Genomic DNA, 26,051 nt, shown 5'->3' with positions numbered 1-26,051 from the left:
CTATCGCTTCCTCAAGGTGTCAGTCTTCAGACATAGTTTCAGGCTTTTATTTTGAAGAATGAGCGTGAATGACCATATTGCGTAAGCGGATAGGTGGGGGCTCTCAGAGTGAATTGTGCTCAAAAAGAGAAAGGCGGCCATTGTTACTCCCGGTCCTAGTGAAAAAGCCAGCTTTCCCGGTTGATATATTATCGAATAGATATTTGAAAAACACCCTGAGGATTGATTATAAAAAAACATCTGACATGTTTCTGTGGAAATTATGGATATAATTTGGAATTTGTCTGCGTTATCGTGACCGCTCTTTCCGGTGGATTCCTGGGCATAACGCACCAAACTAACGGAGGTATTTGGATATAAAAAATATCTTTATGGAACAAAAGGAACATTTGTTGTCTAACAGAGTCTCGTGAGTGAAAACATCCGAAGATCAAAGGTAAACAATTAATTTGATTGCTTTTCTGATTTTCATGACCAAGTTACCTGATACTAAGTGTACTTATTGTTTTGTCAAGAGATCGATAAACTTACACAAACGCTTGTATTGCTTTCGCTGTAAAGCATAATTTCGTAATCTGAGACGACAGGTGGATTAACAAAAGGCTAAGCTGTGTTTTGCAATATTGCACTTGTGATTTCATGAATATGAATATTTTCTAGTAATATTATTTGACTGTGGCGCTATGCTATTCAGCGTTGCTGATGACAATTATCCAGGATTCGGTATGGGTGGTTCAGAGAGGTTAAACACTTTTTTACATGGCACAAATTCAACACTGTTTTTTCATTATTTAAACCAAATTGAACATGTTTAATTATTTATTTGAGGCTAATTTAATTTACGTTTTATATTAAGTTAAAATAAGTGTTAATTCAGTATTGTTTTAATTGTCATTATTACACATTTTGTACAATTCTTTTTTTTATTTATAAATAATAATAATAATTTTTTTAATTGGCCAATTAAACGGTATCGACTGTTTTGGTCCTCCAATAAATCGGTATCGGCGTTGAAAAATCATAATCGGTCGACCTCTACTCCAAATATGTTCGGTCGAGTTCAAGTCCGGGCTCTGGCAGGGCCACTCAAGGCATTTGACTTGTCCCGAAGCCACTGCTCCATTGTCTTGGCTGTGTGCTTAGGGTCGTTGTCCTGTTGAAAGGTGAACCTTCGCCCCAGTCTGAGGTCCTGAGCGCTCTGGAGCAGGCTTTCAGAAAGGATCTCTTTACTTTGCTCATCTTTCCCTCGACCCGGACTAGACCTCCCAGTCCCTGCCACTGAAAAACTCCAAGCAGACTGTCATTTGCCTTTTACTGAGGAGTGGCTTCCGTCTAGCCACTGTACCATAAAGGCCTGATTGGTGGAATGCTGCAGAGATGGTTGTCCTTCTGGAAGGTTCTACCATCTCCACAGAGCAACTCTGGAGCTCTGTCAGAGTGGCCATTGGGTTCTTGGAAACCTCCCTGTCCAAGGCCCTTCTCCGATGGCTCGGTTTGACCAGGTGGCCAGCTCTATGAAGAGTCTTTCTGGTTCCAAACTTCTTCCATTTAAGAATGATGGAGGCCACTGTATTCTTGGGGACCTTCAATGCTGCAGAAATGTTTTGGTACCCTTCCCCAGATCTGTGCCTCGACAAATCAATCATGTCTCGGAGAGCTACGGACAATTCCTTCGACCTCCTGGCTTGGTTTTTGCTCTGACATGCGCTATCAAGTGTAGGACCTTACATAGACATCACCTTTCCAAATCACGTCCAATCAATTGAATTTACCACCGGTGGACTCCAATCAAGTTGTAGAAACATCAAGGATGATCAATGGAAACAAGGATGCACCTGAGCTCAATTTCAAGTCTCATAGCAAAGGGTCTGAATACTCAAATAAAACAGATCCCTTATTACCTATTTTTTTAGATATAAATTTGCAAAAATCTGTTTTTACTTTGTCATTATTGGGTATTGTGTGTAGATTGATGAATATATATATTTTATCATCCATTTTAGAATAAGGCTGCAACGTAACAAAAGGTGCAAAAAGTCAAGGGGTTTGAATACTTTCCGAATGCATGTAGGCCTACAAGCTTCACAAGAAAAGTGCATACTCTTGTTGTTTTTATGTCTTTGTTAAACACCACAAAAGTGATCCTATATATGCATATGTTTAGTCTCTCCCTCCTCTGTGCTCTGAATCTGATAGAGCCAGCCAGACAGCTTCTAGAGGATGTGTCGACAGTTCTGAATCTTTTCTAATACAGTGGCGTCCCTAGATGTCTCCTGGGGTTAAAATTCTCATTAGTAGTCATGGCCAGGCCCTAACCCTTTGAAAAGACTCTGGCTAATTAGCACCAATGGATGGCCTCCCAGTTAATTAACCAGAATGCTCCTTAAGGGGCTTTATCAAATGTTTAAGAAATTAACAAATTGCCAGTTTGCCAATTGTACCGAATTGATTTGTTCCTATTCAGGTTTTGAACTCATGCCCTTTGCCTCTGTTTAGCGAACCATCCGGTTGAGTTTAAAGGGATTTGGAATCCTGATTCACTTACCAAGACCAGAACCCGGAATATGGATAGACACTACACTTAGATTTGTTATAAAAATCATTGCTTGTCCTGATTGCAGTTAAATGTTTTCCAGCTAATGAGGGGGTAGTTTGCTATTAGTTCTGACTCATAAAGATGGGCTGTATTGTAATTAGACAGCCACTGCATACTAGTTAGCAGTGATGGAGGCGACCCTGATATAAGGGGCAGAAAGGCAGCGTAAACAGGCCAATGTGAATCATCTGTAAATCCTCACATTTAAACCAACCATGTAGTGATATCACGCACGATGAAGCATTAGGCCTAGTAGCTTAATTCAGATCAGCATTTATTCGGAAAAAACAGACGTATAGTCCCTTCAAACGAATGGACTAATTAAATGTTGATGACAGAACACCCACAGTTTTCCTGTCATTGCACATTGTACCAAATGGTAGGTTGGACCTCACTTTGTGAGCAGAAAGACACAAATGTATGCGTTCATCTACAAAGCCATTTTGGGTAACCTCCCTATTTACCTCTGTAGTCTGGTCTCTTTCACCACCAGCAGTTACCATACCCAGTCTGCTAGGTGGTTGCTACTAAGTCCCCAGGACATTTACAGTATTAGGCAAGACTGCCTTCTCTTCTTGTGCACCAGACGCATGGAATAGTCTACAATCCATGCTTCATCTAGATATGTTAGTGCTAGTGAATGAATTTAAAATATTGATGGGAGACGGTTCAGAGTAAATGCTTTTTTTTAGGCTGGATCATGTTGTATGTTTTAACTATGTAATGTACTGATTGTTGCTGCTTACTTGGCCAGGTCTCCCTTGAAAGAGACTCTGGGTCTCAATGGGCTTTCCCTTGTTAAATAAAATAAGAGTCAAACTCTGTTTGAACGGAATGGACCCAACAGAACCTCTTACTCTCTCTGTACTGTAGTTACTTCCTTGTTTCTTCTACAACATCCTCAATAGGGCTGGGAATTTCCAGGGAGCTCCCAATACAATATTATCACAATACTTACGTGCTGATACGATATATATTGCGATTCTATATGTATTGCGATACAATACTGTGATTTTATTGAGATTCGATGTTCCAAACACATTGCTCACGATATGTCTGCAGCAGATGGACACAAAAAAGCAATGAGAAAACATGTTGTTTTGATCAGTCATGGAAATAAGTGCTGAAAACTAATTGGCTCCCTATTTAAAAAAGACAGAGAACAAGCTATGAAGGAAAAATAATGGGGTTTTGGTGCAGGTGCAGCCAACTATACGATATGTCAAAAATAATATCCCGATATGCAACTACTCCCCCCCCATCACTAATCACCACTGTCCTTTCTCAGTTGATCTCGTCCTTGCCATTCTAAAGACATGTAGTTTAAGTCCTTGGCCTGTGTAAGCCAAGGTCATGTCCCGGCCAAGACAGGAATTAGAGGAGATCTGGAGGAGGCTCCATTAAGCCATGGTGGAAGGCGTGAACCATGACGTCTGCCTGTTTGGGATGGGAGCAGTGTTGTGGTAGAGAGGGGGAACAAAGGTGAGACAGGAGTAGTGGAGCATGGCTACAGGATTTAGATCACAGAGATTTGCATCAATCGGCAATGTGAGGAACAGGAGGGCCTAATCTGCTGCAGACAGGCTTAGCGGGAGAACAAACTCAAGACTCTGGGTGTCCAGATAGGACGTTTAGCAATTAGCATAGTTATTAAGAGACGTCATAGGGAGACGTAATTGCAGGTGTCAGGTCATGAGGGAAGATAAGACAGGAAAGACGTTTGGATGCTCAGTCTGTCAAAGTGCACTCCTCTCATACTGGGATGACTTGTGCAGGACGTGGGAGCTACGGAAGTGTGAACATTTGACCATTGTTGCAAGAGGAATAGATATAGGCCTAGTGAAGGTCAATGGCCTACAGTAGCCTATATCCTGATTTTATTTTTTACAATATTGCTCTTTATTCTTCCATTTCAACTGCTGCCGTTTCCTAATTATCATCAGTAAAGAAGAACTGAATTGACTGGATTGGTATGAGTGCATTCCTTCATTACGTTCTTGCTTTGGAGGCTGCCAAATTCAGAATGATCGCAGCCCTTCTAAATTATTGAAAAGGCCTAAACACCTCTTATGAGCTACAGAAATGGCTATTAACCTTGGCGAAATTATATTCAAATCCAGTTATAGCTAACTTGGTCTACTGTATCCCCCACGGGAAGGAAATGTAAATGTGCTCTTGCTGTAGACAGATGGGAAAACCGCCTGACTTTTGAAGTTCCAGCAACCAGAGTCGTCGCAGCCCCCACCCCCTCGCTAAAATATTCAGGACAGAGTCTCATTGAGCGCCTCTTTCGCTCCAGAATCCCACTCACAACGCTGACGTTGGGCTGAGGCTGGTTAGTACTACGGGGCAAGAGCTGTGACACCTTATTTTCCTTTGCAAATGTTCAAATTCAGCACAGTGTGGCAACAGTAAAAAATAATCATTTAAGAGCCAGAGGATTATCTCGCTGTGCAGACAAGAATTTAGGAGATTGATTTATGAGGAGAAAAAAAAAAAACACCCATAACTTTCTCTCCCCCACATTCCCCATCTGAAATATTGTGATCTCCTGCGCATTGTTATTGACAAATCATTGGAAATTGAATTCCCTGTGGAGCAGATGACTGTCATAGCCGATGAGACTCCATTGTGACTCTACCTGCCAGTCAGTCAGTCATCTTGAACGGGCTCTGATACTGTGCCACAGACAACAGCCTCCTGGATCGTTACTCTTATCACGTCGGCAGCGGGCCCATAAGCGAGAGAGGGTATCAAAACCAGGTGCTACAGCCAGGAAACTTAGATTAGAAGTTCTGCATAAATTTACCACTGGGGTAGAATAGCGGTGCTGAAGTCAGTGCGCGTGTGCCGTCACTGAGTAAAAATATTAATTGTTTGGAGTTGTTTGGATTGCTGGCAGACATCCAGGGCCCTGCAGATTGCGCTGAGGTTCGCATGTAGATGAAGTGTGAACACAAGGAGAGGCTGAAAGGAAGGTGGGGGTGCTTTAACCCCTGAAGCTGAGGGAAATTAACACACCCATCTAGGCTAGAATCTGGAGGCAAAATTGCTGAGCTCAACAACACAGCCTCTCAATAACACAAGGGTAAGAGAAAAATACTACAATATATCATCTATCTAATGCTATCCAATTGAATCTAGTTACTTCCTTTATCACATGCACACTGGAAACTCTGGTTACTAGCATCATCTTCAAAATTGAACGTTTTTTTCAATATAAAGATGTGCAATGTAATACAACTTGGCAGTGTGTGCTTTTTCATTATCCGAAGCCTTCTTCCAGATAGCTGTAGTAGCTAGGGACTGTCTCATTATACCAACGAGATGAAAATATATGCTTACTTAGCACCATACACAGAATACCAAACTAGATTTTCAAGCAGCAAGTACCCATGTGTGAGTAGGGGGGATGGTCTTCTGCTCTTGCTAAGAGTGTTGTTCGAGTTAGCCTAGTCGTGGGAGGGAGAGTTATACTGTAACTGTGTCCAGGGCTTCAGGCAGATAATATGTGGGTAGAAGTAGGTACCAGGGAAACTGTGCACTCCGTGCATATCACCTCTGAATAAAGGGAAATAATGCTGATTACATTGATCATAATAGCAATGATGCCCGCAGACATGAAATGCTTTGAAAGGCTGGTCATGGCTCACATCATCCCAGACACCCTGTGGGCACAATATAATCTGAAATACAAACAAAAAAACAAATGCATCCAACCAGTTTGTAGAGTCACAAGGTTGAATATGGGACCAAAGTGCTGGAGTACAGATCCAAAACACCAATTTTCACTGCCCCAATATTTGTGAAGCTCACTATATATTTAGTCTACTTTAGCAACAGCAATATAACTTTCAGTATAGACATTGTGGCCAATACGAATAGTCCAATAAAGCACTCAGCGACCTTCAAACTGTGACCCCAAATAGCCCATACGAGTAATTTCTCATAAAACCCAGACAAAACAAATGTATCCATAGAATAGTCCTTTGGAGGAAGTGTTGACACATATGTAAACATTTGTATCCAAAAGCATAATTGAGAAATAATCCATAAAAGTTGGCATATTTATGACATTTTGGCTTTACCCAGGCCTCCTTTAAGACTCCAATATGTTTCATCGGTTTCACATAAAGCTTTACTGCTCTGTAATATGAGTAGTATTTGATTTCTATAACATTGTACAATAATTTATGAATATTGAAAACAATTTAGATGTTTCAATATATTGTTGAACATAAACTCAGCAAAAAAAGAAATGTCCTCTCACTGTCAACTGAGTTTATTTTCAGCAAACTTAGCAAGTGTAAATATTTGTATGAACATAAGATTCAACAACTGAGACATAAACTGAACAAGTTCCACAGACATGTGACTAACATAAATTGAATAATGTGTCCCTGAACAAAGGGGGGTCAAAATCAGTAAGTAACAGTCAGTATCTGGTGTGGCCACCAGCTGCATTAAGTACTGCAGTGCATCTCCTCCTCATGGACTGCAACAGATTTGCCCATTCTTGCTGTGAGATGTCACCCCACTCTTCCACCAAGGCACCTGCAAGTTCACTGACATTTCTGGGGTGAATGGCTCTAGCCCTCACCCTCCGATCCAACAGGTCCCAGACGTGTTCAATGTGATTGAGATCCGGGCTCTTCGCTGGCCATGGCAGAACACTGACATTCCGGTCTTGCAGGAAATCACGCACAGAACGAGCAGTATGGCTGGTGGCATTGTCATGCTGGAAGGTCATGTCAGGATGAGCCTGCAGGAAGTGTACCACATGAGGGAGGAGGCGTTGAGATTGTGCTTGTTGTCATTGCAGGCAGTCTGATGATGCTGTGACCCTCCACCTCCAAATCGATCCCGCTCCAGAGTACAGGCCTTGGTGTAACACTCATTGCTTCGACGATAAAAATCACCCCTGGTGAGACAAAACCGCGACTCGTCAGTGAAGAGCACTTTTTGCCAGTCCTGTCTGGTCCAGCGACGGTGGGTTTGTGCCCATAGGCTACGTTGTTGCCGGTGATGTCTGGTGAGGACCTGCCTTACAACAGCCCTACAAGCCCTCAGTCCAGCCTCTCTCAGCCTATTGCATACAGTCTGAGCACTGACGGAGGGATTGTGCCTTCCTGGTGTAACTCGAGCAGTTGTTGTTGCCATCCTGTACCTGTCCCGCAGGTGTCATGTTCGGATGTACCAATCCTGTGCAGGTGTTGTTACACATGGTCTGTCACTGCGAGGAGACGATCAGTTTCTTTTCTTGCTGAGTTTAATATACTCTACGGGCATATCAAAGTTCCAGAATGGTATCTCTGCTAATTTTAAAAAAGGTATGGCCCATTTTATACAGAGAAAATGACATTAATATTATTATTTTTGTTTTTAAATCACAATGTAAGAAAATCATAGCCCTTCATTTACTTGTATCATTGCACATCCTGCAAACCACCAGCAGAGGGCAACCATTTTGAATCCATTTCACTGCTACTTTGATATGCCCGTAGAGTGTATAATCCCTTTAACAGGCAGCTCAACCGGGCAGTTGAGCTAATTTTGACAAGCAATTCTAAAAATTAAAACGCATTAATTTTATTAGGCATATTTAGTCATCTCAACCGATGTAATTTAGTAAAATGATCAGGTGGTTTTCATTATCGGAATCAAGTATTTTTTTAAACAAACATTCAAAAATGGTTGAAAACCAGGACGTGAACGTTAGAAAAACCAAACATCACACATTTCAGTACTATTTGTGTATAAAATGGAAATTACAGGCCTATAAAAAACTCTAACATAATTTTGGAATTAAATTTAAATTTAAATTGTTAGGAACTCTTGGGGAAAAAATGCTCTACAAGGCAGTTGAGTTGCCCATTAAGGGAAAGCAATTTAGTCAAAGCTAGCAATTATGGACAAATATTGTTATAGGATTTTTTGGTCTGTGCAAATGGTAAATATGATTTTTTTTTGTTTTGTTTTAATTCCATCTGCCTGTTATCTTCAATATGTTTCACAATATTATTCAGTCATGTAATTTTACAGATATAAGTTGGGCTGTTCCCGACAATCGATTGGTTTACATTTTTAAAAGTATTTTTCCATATACAGCGCATTTTCCTCAATCTACTCACAATACCCCTGTTAGGACACTAGAGAAGCTTTAACCAAGTTTAATTATTCCCAAAGGTTCTGTACAGCTGTAATTCAGACAGCAAAACATTTCTTCCCACCACAGTTATATAGATCCCACTTAAGACAATCCTTCTCTCCCATCCTTACATTTTATGGTTCTACAGGAAGGTAACAGGATACTAAACCCTTATTACTCCCTTAAGGGAATCTGTCCTCAACCACTCCTTCCCTTAATCCACAGATGTCCATCAGTCTCAACACATTGCTCTCCTCTCGTCCACCCAACACATTCCAAAGCCTTCAGTCTTTCTTCAGTGAACCATTAACTTCTGACATAAAACCCAGTCTCTTTCACTCAATGTTTCTTTCCAATGATTTATTTAACATCGCAATGTTCAAATTTTAGCCGATTCCAACACCCTATAATGACAAAGAAAAAGTTAGGTATTAGGAAATGTTTGCCTTTATTTACATAAGTATTCCGGCCCTTTGCTATGAGACTTGAAATTGAGGTCATGTGTATCCTGTTTCCAATGATCATCCCTGAGATGTTTCTACAACTTGATTGGATTCCACCTGTGGTAAATTCAATTGATTAGGCAAGGCATTTGGAAAGGCACACACTTGTCGATATAAGGTCTCAGTTGATATGGCTTGGTTTTCGCTCTGACATGCACCGAGGTCAAAGGAATTGTCCATAGAGATCCAAGACAGGATTGTGTCGAAGCAAGGATCTGGGGAAGGATACCAAAAACTGCCTGCAGCATTGAAGGTCCCCAAGAACACAGTGGCCTCCATCATTCTTAAATGAAAGAAGTTTGGAACCACCAAGACTCTTCCTAGAGCTGGCCGCCCGGCCAAACTGAGCACTCGGGGGTGAAGGGCCTTGGTCAGGGAGGAGACCAAGAGCCCAATGGTCACTCTGACAGAGTTCCAGAGTTCCTCTGTGGATATGGGGAGAACCTTCCAGAAGGACAACCATCTCTGCAGCACTCCACCAATCAGGTTTTTGTGGTAGATGGCCAGATGGAAGCCCCTCCTCAGTAAAAGGCACATGACAGCCCGCTTGAAGTTTGCCAAATGGAACCTAAAGGACTCTCAGAAACAAGATTGAACGCTTTGGCCTGAATGCCAAGCGTCACGTCAGGAGGAAACCTGGCACCATTCCTACGGTGAAGCATGGCGGTGGCAGCATCATGCTGTGTTGATGTTTTTCAGCAGCAGTGACTGGGAGACTAGTCAGGATTGACGCAAAGAGGAACAGAGCAAAGTACATTGAGATCATTGATGAAAACCAGCGTTCAGGACATCAGACTGGGGCGAAGGTTCACCTTCCATCAGGACAACGACCCAAAGCACACAGCCAAGACAACGCAGGAATGGCTTCAGGACAAGTCTCCGAATGTCCTTGAATGGACCAGCCAGAGCCCGGACTTGAACCCTATCGAACAACTCTGGAGAGACCTGAAAATAACTGTGCAGCGACGCTGTCCATCCAACCAAACAGAGCTTGAGAGAATCTGCAGAGATTGGGAGAAACTCTCTAAATACAGGTGTGCCAAGTTTGTAGTGTCACAGCCAAGAAGACCCGAGGCTGTAATCGCTTCCAAAATGTGTTTCAACAAAGTACTGAGTAAAGGGTCTGAATACTTATGTAAATGTGATATTTAAAAAATAAATGTAATTATACATTTGCAAAAAAATCTAAACTGTTTTTGCTTTGTCATTATTGGGTATTGTGTGTAGCTGGATGAGGGAAAAAACTATTTAATACATTTTAGAATGAGGCTGTAACGTAACATGTGGAAAAAGTAAAGGGGTCTGAATACTTTTCGAATGCACTGTGTATGTATATATATATATATACACTATTGCTTGACCAACAGTCTATCGAGTCAGCCATAATTATGAGCATATAAACAGTAAACACGTTAATTTACATATTAATATTTTGACACACAACTATCATTTTATTCATATTTGATATCAGTCATCATTTACCTATGCCGGTCTTCAATTATAAAGGAAGCAGACAATGTTAATTAAAATGCATACTTTTTTATTATTATTTAAAAAGTCTTTGCAAATTTCAATACAAAATGAGTTTACCCCTACTGGGCAACTCAACCGGCTGTTTGAGATGTTTTATCCAATTTTAAGTCATGCAAATGTATGTATTTATTTATTTATTTTTGGCCTATATTAGGGCTAAATACAAACGTTTCAGCCCAAACAAAATGTCTATGTACTTCTGTGTGCCAGTTAAAGGGTTTTTAATTAGACAAATTGTTTTTTTAATGTTTTCAATAATCATGTTTCTATTTTTCAATATTCATGAATTAAAAGGTTTATTCAGCGATATGAAGTAGACTGCATAGTGGGTCAATTTCCGCAAAACAACTTAGAGCGTTGAAGCACGAGGCTCAACATCTCCGCTGTTTTGATGCCCTGGCTACCACGCTGTGAACAGTTAAACGCCCGTGCACATGTGCTGTGACTGTGTGAGAGTGAAGTGTTGCATCTCACTCATCATAATATCTCCGGTGTTGCTTGTGGCCACGTCTAGCTTTAATGTAAAAAAAATAAAATAAAAAAATAAAAAAGATATTCAAATCAAAATATGACTTATATTAGAGCAAGCGGTAAAGCTTCATATGACACCAATGTTTTCTTTGTAGCACCTACATATTAAACACTGGAGTTAATGGAGTCCTGTGTAAGACCAAAAATGTAATAAATATGCTAACTTTTATGAATTATTTCTCAATTATGCTTTTAGATACAAATGTCAAATATGTCAACCATCCAGCGTGAAAATCTCTTTTTGTCTGAGTTTCGTGAGGAATCACTCATACTTCTTTCAAAAACATGTTCTTCACAACTACATAACACTGCTGTAGTACAGAGGACATTAGCTACTCTAATTGTGTCAGTATATTTCATGGAGGTTTGGAAAGATTAAACAAAGACATCCAGCCACATCCACTCCCAAGTTAATCTTTATCCCCAGGTGTCACTGACAAACTGCTACAACTGTGCAAACCCCAAAACATCTGCCATGGTGCACAAAGTGCAAATTCATAGAATCTATTTAGCAACATTAAAACGTTATCTACATTAATTATAAAGCTTAAAGTGCAAATAGCACTGACCTTTGAACTATTACCACATCTTGAAAGCTGACATTACTATTAAACACTTATGTCAGCATTTTAGTCAGTCAACTAGGGTCAAAGGTTGCATAGTGAATTATCACAGGAAAAACAGAGGTCAATCAATATCACATTTTGGTTTTATACTCGATGCACCTCCGTGACATTGTTTTTACATGATCAGCCTTGCAAAACAACTAGCTCAAAATGTTTCCACACAAATATACCTAATTAATTAGCAGCTATTCTGTTGTCAATGACACTTAATATTCAATTCAGCACTACAGTTTTACCACTGCAACAATAGTGATCCAGCACAATGACACAATATATAGTATCTATTCAAATCGGCATTTAAAAAATTACCAAGCTGATTGGATAAATGTACTTAATCTAGTGGCTCTAACGTTGCACTACACAAGGACAGTTAAGACAAAAACGCATGCAGATCTTGTGATGGAAATCAAATATGACAGTGCTGATGTCGTGTTCGAATAATAGTTGTCTTCTTTTGAAAGTGTTTTATGAAATGTCATTACATTTATCTCGCCGTTGGTAAGATAATGGACTGGACACGCTCATCAGCGAGCTGTTTCTCAACTTTGAGCTGTCCGTTTCTGGCTACAGCTGCCAGGCTAGCAAGCTCGAGACCTGTCGGTGACAATGACAGCGAATGCACTACACTGGAACCAGCCATTATAACATCAGAAGCATATTGTGAACATTTATAAATTATGTCGGTACCTTGAATTTGTCAAGGAACAAGTGCTTGGCGCTTGCTCTACGTAGTCCTCTCGCTACAGTCTGGGATACGATGGATGCCGCCATGTTGACGCGGAAAAGATCACTGTGAAGGACCATGTGCGTGCAATCTGACCGGTGATAGGGAGGCTGGCGGAAGTGGGCGTTGCAAAAATATTCAACGGAGAAGGGTCTGGGCGCATTAGAGTGGTAAGGCTAAAGCAACCGCCAATAGAGGAAAGTTGAGGAGTTTAGTCGGGGAGGTGAAAGTGCAACATCCGAAAATCGGACACTAATGTGGTTTTCCAACAGCAAGTCTCAGATCAACATGACCACGGTTGGCATTGTTTATAAAAGTTTTGCTTTATGTTTAAATAAACATATCTCCAATCCCCATATCACTCACAAACTGATATCATGTGTGTACATTGTAGGCTACAATCTAGTGAGAGAGAGCCTCAAAAACATTTGTACTGTATGAATGGCAAATTGGTTCTTGTTTGAGTCATGTCTTTAGCAGGCGCCCGAACAAATCACTTGGATTGGCCTTTGACTTTCATAGGCAGCACGTTTTTTTCATGGGACCTCTTATGTTTGCACGCCATAGGAGGATGGTGGCTCCTTAATTGGGGAGGACGGCCTCATGGTAATGGCTGGAGCGGAATAGCTGGAATGGTGTCAAATGCATGGTTTCCATGCGTTTGATGCCATTTCATTTGCTCTATTCCATTTGCTGTCCTCCCCTCAGCAGCATCCATGAGAGCAAACACTTTTTATGGGTGTTATAGTGAAGACCATAGGTAGCTCGTGAGTTTCAATTTGGGGAAGCTTACATTTTATCCTACCAAGGCACGCCTGTTAATTAAAATTATTTCCAGGTGACTACGTCATGAAGCTGGTTGAGAGAATGGCAAGAATGTGCAAAGCTGTCATCAAGGCAAACGGTTACTACATGATTCCATATGTGCTATTTAATAGTTTGATGTCTTCACTATTATACTACAATGTGAAAAATAGTAAAAAATAAAGAAAAAACAGTTTTTTTGAATGAGTAGGTGTGTCCAAACTTTTGACTAGTACTGTATATACAAACAAAACAACTAAAGAATAATGTGTGTTTAGAGTTCTTCATGTTTTAATGTCACATGCACAAGTACAGTGAAATGCCTTTCTTGCAAGCTGTAAACCAAACAATACAATAATTAATGTCAATGTAATACTACATACAACATAATGTAGCACAAAAACTAAAACGAGAAAAACAAGTGAAAGTAAGAAAGCATATTATAACAGTGTCAGTCAGTTCCAGTAGCATATGTACAATGTGCAGGTATACTGGAGTGATAAAGGTAGAAAGTGATAAAGGTAGAAAATGTATGAATAAAGGTGTATGATAAAGGTGTATGATAAACAGAGTGGCAGCAGCATCTATGATGATTGTATGTGAGTGGGTGTGAATGCAAGTGCATATTATATGTGTGTGAGAAAATGATAGTGTGTTATTATGTTTGTTAGACTGTGAGTGTGTGTGAGTGTGTAGTTTCCTCTGTGTGTGAGAGTTTGAGAGTGTGTCTGTGTTTGTGTGTGTGGGCCTTATTTCAGTCCCTATTTTGCCGTGACATGTTGTTTTATAAAACGTTTGAAGGTAATTTTGCTGTTTGCTTGAGTAATTGGAGATGGGAGTTCCATGCGATCATGGCCTTGTATAATACTATGTATTGGTGTAAATTCGGTTTGGACTTGGGAACTGTGAAGAGATCCCTGGTAAATCAAATCAAAATCAAATCAAATGTATTTGTCACATACACATGGTTAGCAGATGTTAATGCGAGTGTAGAGAAATGCTTGTGCTTCTAGTTCCGACCATGCAGTAATATCTAACAAGTAATATAACAATTTCACAACAACTACCTTATACACACAAGTGTAAAGGAATGAATACGAATATGTACATAAAAATAAATAAATGAGTGATGGCCGAACGGCATAGGCAAAATGCAGTAGATGGTACAGTATATACATATGAGATGAGTAATGTAGGGTATGAAAACATTATATGAAGTGGCATTGTTTAAAGTGGCTAGTGATACATTACATCAAGATGGCAAGATGCAGTAAATGGTATAGCGTACAGTATATACATATGAGATGAGTAATGTAAGGTATGAGAACATTATATAAAGTGGCATTATTTAAAGTGGCTAGTGATACATTTAATTACATCAATATGGCAAGATGCAGTAGATGGTATATCGTACAGTATATACATATGAGATGAGTAATGTAGGTTAAGTAAACATTCTATAATATAAAGTGGCTAGTGATAAATTGATTACATCAATTTTTCCATTATTGAGTCAGTATATTGGCAGCATCCACTCAAGGTTAGTGATGGCTGTTTAACAGTCTGATGGCCTTGAGATAGAAGCTGTTTTTCAGTCTCTCCGTCCCCGCTTTGATGCACCTGTACTGACCTCGCCTTCTGGATGATAGTGGGGTGAACAGGCAGGCTGCGCCTTCTTCACCACGGTGTCTGTGTGGCTGGACCATTTCAGTTTGTCCGTGATTTGTACGCATAGGAACTTAAAACTCTCCACCCTCTCCACTACTGTCCCGTCAATGTAGATAGGGGTCTGCTCCCTCTGCTGTTTCCTGAAGTCCACGATCATCTCCTTTGTTTTGTTGACATTGAGTGTGAGGTTATTTTCCTGACACCACACTCCGAGGGCCCTCACCTCCTCCCTGAAGGCCGTCTCGTCGTTGTTGCTATTCAAGCCCACCACTGTAGTGTCGTCTGCATACTTGATGATTGAGTTGGAGGCGTGCATGGCCACGCAGTCGTGGGTGAACAGGGAGTACAGGAGAGGACTGAGAGCGCACCCTTGTGGGGACCCAGTGTTGAGGATCAGCAGGGTGGAGATGTTGTTACCTACCCTCACCACCTGGGGGCGGCCCGTCAGAAAGTCCAGGACCCAATTGCACAGGGAGGAGTTGAGACCCAGGGCCTCAAGCTTAATGATGAGCTTGGAGGGTTCTATGGTGTTGAATGCTGAGCTGTATTCAATGAACAGCATTCTTAAATAGGTATTCCTCTTGTTTAGATGGGATAGGCCAGTGTGCGATTGCATCGTCTGTGGACCTGTTGGGGCAGTATGCAAACTGAAATTGGTCTAGGAGTGCAGGTAATGTGGAGGTGATATGATCCTTGACTAGTCTCTCGATGAACTTCATGATGACAGAAGTGAGTGCTACGGGGCGATAGTCATTTAGTTCAGTTATCTTTGCCTTCTTGGGTACAGGAACAATGGTGGCAATCGTGATGCATGTTGGGCCAACAGACTGGGATAGGGAGCGATTGAATATGTCCATAAGCACACCACCCAGCTAGTCTGCGCATGCTCTGAGGACACAACACATTTAAATGTCTTAATCACATAAGCCACGGGGAAGGAGTGTCACACCCTGATCTGTTTCACCTGTCCTTGTGATTGTCTCCACCCCCTCCAGGTGTCGCTTATTTTCCACAGTGTATTTATCCCTGTGTTTCCTGTCTCTCTGTGCAAGTTCGTCTAGCATGTTTTCAAATCAACCAGCGTTTTTCCTGTTCTCTTGCCTTTTGCATTGTCTTTTTTCTAGTCCTCACGGTTTTGACCCTTGCCTGTTTCTGGACTTTGTACCTGCCTGCCTGACCATTCTGCCTGCCTTGACCACGAGCCTGTCTGCCACTCTGTACCTCCTGGACTCTGATTTGGTTTTGACCTTTTGCCTGTCTACGACCATTCTCTTGCCTACCCCTTTGGATTAATAAACAATGTAAGACTCCAACCATCTGCCTCCTGTGTCTGCATTTGGGTCTCACCTTGTGCCTTGACAGTACAAACTGGCCATGACAGACCCAGCAGACTTGGACCAGCTCTGCCAAGCTGTCTCCCTTCAGGGAGCCACCATTGGGAGACCTTAGGAGTTGCTACAGGGCCTATTGGAAGGGCTCAGTTCCTTGACGAATCGACACGACCATGGGTTAAAGGTTATTATGGAGCAAATCAGGGAGTTACTCAGAGACTGTCTGCCACCTCTGAAAAACCCCAATCACCCTGTAATTGTTCCCCTATCTGTGGAGAGTTTGTACACCCTATCTCGACTCCCCATGAACCCCGCTTACCTCCTCCAGAGCAATATTCAGAGAATCCTGGTACCTGCCGAGGTTTTCTGTCACGGCTTCTAGGAGTAGTGGGTGGAGGAGTCAGGCGCAGAGAGCAGAGGTAGTTCAATCGTGGTCGTTTATTTCAGGACAACAAGTAATGGTGACGCCAAACACTAAGGCGCATCACTTAACTAGCCCAAAAGCAGGACCAAACAGTCCGGAGGAAAGAGTCCACGAGAATCCACACACACATGAACAGAAAAACAATCCCGCACAAAAGCAGGCGGGCATACCTGGTTTAAATAGCCCAAATCAAAACCCAAACAAGAAACAGGTGAGACTAATCAGACAAAACAAACTGAAAGAGAAAAGGGGATCGGTGGCAGCTAGTAGGCCGGCGATGACGACCGCCGAGCGCCACCCAAACAGCAAGAAGAACCACCTTCGGCGGGATTCGTGACATTTTCTTTCACAGTGCTCGCTTATTTTTGAGCTACAGCCATCTTCGTTTTCTTCAAACCGATCGAAGATAGCATATATAATTACGCTAATGTTGGGAAAGGTGCTCTCCTGGGCTACGGCAGTTTGGGAACAACAATCTGCAAATTTCTGCTTGGGGAGTCCAATCTGTCTCTCCGAGTGCTCATTGACTCTGGGGCTGATGAATGTCTTATGGATGGCACGATGGCTTCGGAGGTTGGTATTCCCACTCAGCCTCTCTCTGTGCCCATGGATGCTAGGGCACTGGACGGCCGCTCTATAGGGGAAGTCACCCATAGTACTGTGCCCGTTCAATTATGGGTTTCTGGTAACCACAGTGAGACCATACACTTCCTCCTCATTGCATCTCCCCATGTTCCGGTTGTGTTGGGAATTTCCTGGCTACAAAAACAAAACCATGTGATTGACTGGGCCCCAAGCTCCATCCTGGATTGGAGTCCTTTTTTCCATTCCCACTGCCTTCAAGCAGCACAGCCTTCCCCAAGTCATCCTACTCAGGATGTTAGCAAGACTGTGGATGTCTCTGCTATTCCTACTGATTACCATGACCTCCTGGAAGTGTTCAGTAAGGCACGTGCTACTTCCCTTCCCCTGCACCGTCCTTATAATTGTGCCATTGACCTTCTTCCAGGCACCACACCACATTGGGGTCGGTTGTATCCTCTGTCTGGACCAGAGACCAAAGCTATGGAGGAGTACATAGAGGACTGGGCCGTTCATCAACTGCTGGCGCAGGGTTTTTCTTTGTGGAGAAGAAGGACAAGATGATGGTGTTTGAACCTCTCCAGGGGGCTACCTTGTTTTCCAAGTTGGTCCTTTGGAATGCCTACCACCTGGTTCGGATGCGCGAGGGGGATGAGTGGAAGACAGCCTTCCACACAGCCAGTGGACATTATGATTACCAGGTCTTGCCATTTGGACTCACTGTCTTCCAGGCTTTGGTCAATGAAATGTTTCGGGACATGCTAAACCTGATTGTGTTCTTCTACCTGGACGACATCCTGTTTGTTCCAGATCTGCCCAAGAAAATGTTCTCCATGTCAGACAGCTCCTTCAGGGCCTCCTGGAGAACCAATTGTTCATGAAAGCCGAGAAGTGAGTTCCACCGCTCTTCTATCACCTTTCTGGGATATGTCATGTCATTGCTGAGGGCAATGTTCAGACGGATCCTGGAAAGGTGAAAGCAGTGGTGGATTGGCTCCATCCTGTCCCAGTGATCTGCCCAGGACCAAAAGCTTCATCCCTGTGTCTTCCTGTCCCATCGTCTCAATCCTGCAGAGAGGAACTACGATGTTAGCAACCGAGAACTCCTGGTGGTGAAGATGGCATTGGAGGAGTGGAGGCACTGGCTGGAAGGAGCTGAACAGCCATTCCTGGTCTGGACCGACCATAAAAACATGGAATATCTCCGTTCAGCCAAGCGTCTCAACTCAAGGCAGGTCCGGTGGGCCCTTCTGTTTACCAGATTCAACTTGACCATTTCCTACCATCCTGGGTCTAAAGATGTGAAGCCTGATGCTCTCACCAGCCTATAAAGTTCCTCTGCCACACCCTCGACTTCTGAAACCATTCTCGCTACCTCATGCCTTGTTGTCACTGTGGATTGGGGTATTGAGAACCTGGTTTGCGAGGCGCAACGCTCACAACCTGGACCTGAAGGGGCCCGGCTAACCGGCTGTTTGTCCCTAACCCAGTCCGGTCCCGGGTCCTGGAATGGACTCATTCCTCCAGGCTGATCTGTCATCAAGGGTCCCGTCGTACACTAGCCTTCCTCCGACAACATTTCTGGTGGCACACAATGGTCCCTGACGTCTCTGCCTTTGTCACTGCACGTACTGTGTGTTCTCAGAACAAGACTCCATGGCAAGCTCCTTCTGGCCTCCTTCAGCCACCACCGGTCCCTCATCGTCCCTGGTCTCATATATCTCTGAACTTTGTCACTGGGCTCCCTCCGTCTGATGGAAACACAGTAATTCTGACGGTAGTCAATCGGTTCTACAAGGCTGCCCATTTCATCCCTTTCCCCAAACTACCTTCTGCCAAGGAGAAGGCCCAGCTTATGGTGCAGCATGTCTTCCGGATCCATGGACTCCCGGTAGACATGGTCTCCGATCGGGATTCCCGTCTCAGTTCTGGAAGGCATTCTGCACCCTTATTGGGTCATCAGCCAGCCTGTTATCTGGATTCCAACCCCAATCTAACTGTCAGTCATTGTAAGCATTGTAAGACTCCAACCATCTGCCTCCTGTGTCTGCATTTGGGTCTCAACTTGTACCTTGATTATCCTCAAAGCGGGCAAAGAATGGGTTTAGTTTGTCTGGAAGCAAGACGTCGTTGTCCGTGATGTGGCTGGTTTTCTTTTTGTAGTCGTAATTGCCTGTAGACCCTGCCACATGCATCTCATGTGTATCCCATTGAATTGCGACCCCACTTTGTCCCTATACCGACATTTCGCTTGTTTGATTGCCTTGCGGTGGGAATAACTATACTGTTTATACTAGGCCATATTCCCAGTCATCTTTCCATGGTTAAATGCAGTGGTTTGCTCTTTCAGTTTTGTGCATCTATCCACGGTTTCTGGTTAGGGTAAGTTTTAATAGTCACAGTGGGTACAACATCTCCAATGCACTTCCTGATAAACTCACTCACCAAATCAGCGTATAACTCAATGTTATTCTCTGAGGCTGCCCGGAATATTTCCCAGTCCATGTGATCAAAACAATCTTGAAGCTTGGATTCCGATTGGTCAGACCAGCATTGAATGGTTCTTGTCACAGGTACATCGTGTAGGAGAAAAATGGAGTTGTGGTTGGATCATTTATTTTATAATTGGCAACATCAAATGGTTTTGTAATGAAAAAGCCATCTGATTCGATGAAAGATGGAGTTGAATTTGTCTTTCTGACCCTAATTTAATTTACAGTTATCAAGTTTGTTTCAATCATTCTTTGTATCCTTGATCTTGGCTTCATAACACATTTTCATATTTTTGTTGAGTTAAGTCACAGAATTAATCAATTTGCAGTAATTCTGTCAGTCAGATGTGCAGCCAGACTTATTAGCCACTCTCTTTCAACCATACAGTTTTTCAATTCCTCCTTAACAGTTCTAACAGTTAGTTTCTTAACGGGTTCATGTTAATAAATAATTGGAAGAGGCAATGTCATAAATTCATCAAGTGCAGCATCTGGATGATCCTCATTAATCACATCAGACCAACAAACATTTTTAACATCATCCAAGATCATCCACACGCAAAATCTTTTGTATGATCTATTATACACTATTTTAGGCCCAGCTGTTGGAACTTTGGCTTTCCTGGATATAGCCATTATATTGTGATCACTGCATCCAATGGGTACGGATACAGCTTCGGAACAAAGTTCTACAGTATTAGTAAAAATGTGATCGATACATTTTCCTGTAGTGTTTGTAAACATCCTGATAGGTTGATTCATAACCTGAACCAGATTACAGGCACTGTTTACAGTAAAAAGCTTCCTCTTAAACGGACAGCTTGATAAAAAACAGTCAATATTCAGGTCCCCAAGAAAGTAGACATCTGTTTACATCACATACACTATCAAGCATTTCACACATATTATTTAGATACTGACTGTTAGCACTTAGTGGTCTATGGCAAAACCCAAAAGAAAAGGCTTAAGATGTGCCAAGTGAATCACCTGTGCTGGTGGTGGGTTTTCCAGTCCTGTGGGAACGCACCACCTCAATATTCCTGTGGGTCCATTTTTAATTTCTCAGAGATCATTTAACTCACTTTGTCCTCAGACTCCATCCAGGTCTCATGTGGAGATTCTGCAATTCCGTCCACAACCATGTTGTTCTGCCTTGATTGTCCCTCAAGTCTGATTTATCCGTCATTGTTATCATGGATTCACACACAGAACTGATGTCCTCTCTCAATGTCTTACAGATTGCTGTCATCTTTGCCGTTCTCCTTTTTCAACTCATCAAGCTGACCCTGGGAGAACTGCAAACTGTTCTTCAGGTCCTGGACCTCTGGTCAAGTCGTCCATTCTTTTATTATCTATTGTTTAAATTGAACCAAGGGATCAACTAAAAATAAACAATACATACAGGCCTAAGGTTTCAAGATTTGCTTGATTTCAAATGTAATCTACAACTTAATAATTCAAATTTTGGATTCACATCTCCATCTCAACCAAAAATGTAATTTAAAGAATAGGACTAAATCAAATCAAACTTGATTTTAAGTGCATTTAAAGTTTGATTTGATTTAGTCCTAATCTTTAAATAACATTTTTGGTTGAGATGGAGACGTGAATCAAACATACCTGTATCAATTATACATTTGTAGACAAATTGGATATTGAATTGTTTGGTTGTCAACGCAACTAATGTAGTGGGTTAGAAATAGCCTGAAAACATTTTCACATTTAACTGAATTCAAACATACTTGCTAGTTCGCTTAAATGTAAGGAAATGGCCTCAATCGACTAGTATTACTGGACCTATCAAACATTCTTCATAGAGGGGCCTCCCGAGTCATTTGATCCCGGGCTGTGTCACTGCCAGCCGCGATGGAAGACCCATGAGGCAGGGCAAAATTGGCCCAGCATCGTCTGGGTTTGGGGAGGGTTTGGCCAGCTGGGATGTCCTTGTCCCATCACGTTCTAGCGACTCCTTGTGGCGGTCTGACACATGCATGTTGACTTCAGGTCCAAAGCTGTGCATTGTTTCCTCCGACATATTGGTGCGGTTGGCTTCTGGCTTCTGGGAGCAGTGTGTCAAGAAGCAGTGAGGCTTGGCGTGTCGTGTTTCGGAGGACGCATGTCTCTCGACCTTCGCCTCACCCGAGTCCATATGGGAGTTGCAGCGATGGGACGAGACTGTAACTACCAATTGGATATGACGAAATTGGGGAGAAAAAAGGGGTAAAAAGTACAAAAAAATTTAATACAAAAAAAATAACATTGGAGAGATACCTCTATGTCATAGATCAAGTTGTGCCTACTCTGGTTCCCTAATATTAAATATTTTCTTATTGAACATTGGTTTTATTTTATTTTTTCTAAAAAGACAACCCTGATTCATTTAACCATTATTCCTGATTCAGTCCATAGGTTACAATGACATCAAGTTGCTGAAAGGAACCTATAATAGCCTACTGTTCAAATATTCTCTACCTTCAGAGTACAATCGAGGTAGAACTTTTCATTTGTTCAAAGAGAGTGGGATTAAGAGAATGATCTATCATCTACAGGTTATATGCCATGCCCTATCAGTCAAATACTGTAAGTGCTAGTCCGCCCTCGCTGAGGTTATTCATTTTAAATCTGCATTTAGACATATTTCTGTACAGTAAATTGCAGGGGCAGAAAGACGACTGAAGCTAAAAGAGAACATGCACATTATCAAAGGCGTATCTCTTCTGCTCTGAACCTCTCCAGCTCTATTTCACTTTTGTGACGTTGTGTTTTTAGTCCTGTACCAGCCTGCCACTCTCCTCAGTAGACAGGGTTTGGGAGGTAGGAGCAGAGGAGAGCAGGCGTGGGCTGTGGGAGCCCGACTGAATAGCTAAATAACCCACTCACCCAGTCCTCCAGAACACTCATTACCCTGACATCTTTAAAGGGCAAAAGAGGGCAAAGGGACCATAAAGAGCAGTGATTATGACAGAGAGTGAGAGAGACACTCACTTAGAAATGATCAGTGTCAGCAGATGAGGGAGAGTGCAGGCAGAGGGGAGGAGGTGATGAACCACTTCTCGAAAAAAAAGATGGGTGTGTTTTCTTCAGCCCCGTTTCAGTCAAATAAACAAATCTGTTCGGAGGTGAAAATGAATTTCTCTTTTGACATGTGTAAATGTGGGACATTTTATAATGACAAATGTGGGACATTTTATAATGGCAAATGTGGGACATTTTATAATGGCAAATGTGGGACATTTTATAATGGCAAATGTGGGACATTTTATAATGGCAAATGTGGGACATTTTATAATGGCAAATGAGGTGAATTTGCTTCATGTTTATTCTATTCTTTGCACTGTCAACCTCTCGTTTTGAGGGGAGCTTTTGATAGTCAGTGATCCATATTCCATAAAGTAAAATATTCTCTGTGTTCTGTCCTTTCTCTACTTTATAACAAGGGCAAGAGCAAAAATGAAGTAAAGATGCTGGCTCTGGACAATATTTGATTCTGTCAACAAAACGTACCTGATGTATGAAAATGCATTGTTGTCATACAATTGGAGTCATCAACTTGGTAGACTATAAAATGTAATGGTAGCTAAAATTAACCAGAGTGATTGACAGGTGATTCACTTACACATTTCCACCCGGTTGGCCATGCCTTTCAGAATATGAATGTGTCTGATTCATGCAATTCAACTTTCTAATTTCTCTCTCACAGAGCAAGCAAAGGTGTGTTTTGTCCCTAAGGAAAGAAACATGGCTTGCTGTATTCCTGATTTACAATCCGTTTATAATTTAGCAGTTACTTTGGAATTAGTATGGGTGCCAAATCTGTTACCATTATTCGTAGCAGACTGTAACTCTTTCTGTAACACAGGCTTTCTGCCCTCATCATAGCATGGTTCCTGGGGTGTAAAAAGAGAACATGCAAATATGGACAATGCAACGTGTCAGTGTGATACCTTCCTCAATGTCATCCCATTGTGCTTTTATTCCAACATAAATTTGATTATTCTTTGTTGGATGGTAATGACATGTATACTTCCCCTTGAGAGATGAGATGGTACAGGTACGATATTGCCATTGAGATTAACTACAGAACATTTTACTTAGCATCAAATGAAGAATGGAGGAAGGGAGGAGGAAAGGAAAGGAAAGAAGGATGGGCAGAAAGGGGAAGTGAGGGAATGTGTGGGCTTAGAACAATAGGACTGAATCGCTCAAATTAAAAGCAGCGATTCCATCCAGTAGCCTTTGAATGTACACTCTTAGTGGAAAAGCTCATTGTATGTGTTTTGAGCAGTGAATTGGCATTTTTGACTTAGGCTCCAAAACATATGAATTCCAACAATGTAGATAATGATGAGAGTTGCGGACAGCTTCAATTTGTTTGCTAAGTATAATGTTCCTCCAGGGTTATTGTCATTAGAAACGGCACTAAAACCTCTATGCAGCTCCTGTTTATGTCCTGTACAGCTCGGGTCTCTTCTACAATGTTCAGCACTACTCGAAGAGGGAAATAATGATGTCACATATCTGATCTCATTTGCCCCCCCACCTCCATTTGCATAGAGGGTAGAGGGAGGCAGTCAAGTGTTTTGTGGCTTCCCTCCATAATCCATTGTCAATTTCCACTCAGCAGGCTGTAGGCATGGAGATCGCTGGAGAGGAGAGCCACAGATCCCAGAAGGTTGTCTGCTCTACCTTCCCTTAAACTTATGTAACAGCAGGGGGCTTCACCAACAACCCACAGGACTCACCGCATGTGGCTGAGACCTCAGGCCCTGCCCAGTGGAGTCTGGACTCCATTGCCTTTTTTTGTCTTGATGTTTCTGTCTCTGTTTCTGCTTCTGTCTCTGTCTTTCTCTCACTCTCTTACACACGTTCTCTTGCCCTCTCTGATCAGTATGTTAACCCCATTTTCCGTCAGTGAGTTTGAACCCAGTTCGGTGTGGTGCTAATGATGCCCTCTTAAGAAGTCAATGAGACATTGACAGCAACGCGGTGCCCGTTTCATTAACTGGTCTGGTCGGTGTTGCGTTGCACCGAGTAGAAAAGCTACTGAATAATCCTCCATCCATCCCTCTCCTCGCAGGCTAAGTATCAGCCTGAACAGCCATGGGCCCTCTGGGTATCCCTGACAAAGCTCCTCCATTCTGAGAGAGTCTCTTCTCCTTCTCTTTAGATTCACCTTTCCCACATTAAAGGACCCAGCCACTCTCCTCTGGCTCAATGCAAATAGGCCCATTTCATTTTATTCACTCCCACTTCTATGCCTGCTCTCATTCTCCGTCTGAAAAAGAGAGACACTCTCAGTGATTTGGATGTGCAACGGTGCCTCTTTGAATGCATTATATATGATGCACTCAGGCACCACATACACTCTAAAAAGAAAAGGTTCCTGGAGAATCCTTTAGGGGTTCTTCAAATTTAAACTGTGGGGGAACCCCTATAAGTTCTTCAAGGAACCCCTTTTAATGGATAATCGAAAAACCTTTTGGGGTAGATTTTTTAACAACCCTCCCACTCCCCCGTTGTTATTATTAATCTAATAATAATACATATCACATAAACAACAATAACACAATAACACAATATTTTAGTTCTCTGTGTTTTTATAATTATTTTAGTGACAAAGCTGTAATGCTCATCTGATGAAGAAGGAGTGGACCAAAGCGCATATTTATTATAACTGAACACTGAAATAAAATAACACCGTGGAACAAAACGAAACAGTTCTGCGTGGTGCAAACACAAAACAAAAAACAACTACCCACAAAACACAGATGGGAAAGGCTGCCTAAGTATGATTCTCAATCAGAGACAACGATAGACAGCTGCCTCTGATTGAGAACCACACCCGGCCAAACACAAAGAAATAGAAAACATAGAAATAAAGAAACTAGAATGCCCACCCTAGTCACACCCTGGCCTAACCAAAATAGACAATAAAAGCCTCTCTATGGCCAGGGCGTGACAAAAGCAGAATACAAAAAGTCAAAATACGAGGTAAGCCCCAAGTCCAATGGGTATATCCTCTGGTCGGGTTGATGTTAATGTGTTCATGTTCTCCGTATCCATACCCAGAATGATTTGCTGTTCAAGGT

General features: G+C 42.1%; 1 protein-coding gene across 1 annotated transcript in view; it reads right to left on the bottom strand.

The window, feature by feature from the left end:
• LOC112254430 (succinate--CoA ligase [GDP-forming] subunit beta, mitochondrial) overlaps positions 1 to 12,776 on the bottom strand; it is a 127,360-nt gene extending 114,584 nt beyond the window's left edge. Inside the window, exon 1 of the mRNA XM_024427011.2 lies at positions 12,625 to 12,776. Coding sequence (XP_024282779.1) covers positions 12,625 to 12,741 — 117 coding nt within the window. The 5' untranslated portion in view covers positions 12,742 to 12,776. The remainder of the gene's footprint in view (positions 1 to 12,624) is intronic.
• Between the last annotated feature and the right edge of the window lie 13,275 nt (positions 12,777 to 26,051).

The sequence above is a fragment of the Oncorhynchus tshawytscha genome, linkage group LG07 (genome assembly GCF_018296145.1).
Source record: "Oncorhynchus tshawytscha isolate Ot180627B linkage group LG07, Otsh_v2.0, whole genome shotgun sequence".
Taxonomy (NCBI): Eukaryota; Metazoa; Chordata; class Actinopteri; order Salmoniformes; family Salmonidae; genus Oncorhynchus; species Oncorhynchus tshawytscha.
Note: the sequence above shows the minus strand (reverse complement) of the source record. Positions and strands in the feature narration are given on the sequence as shown.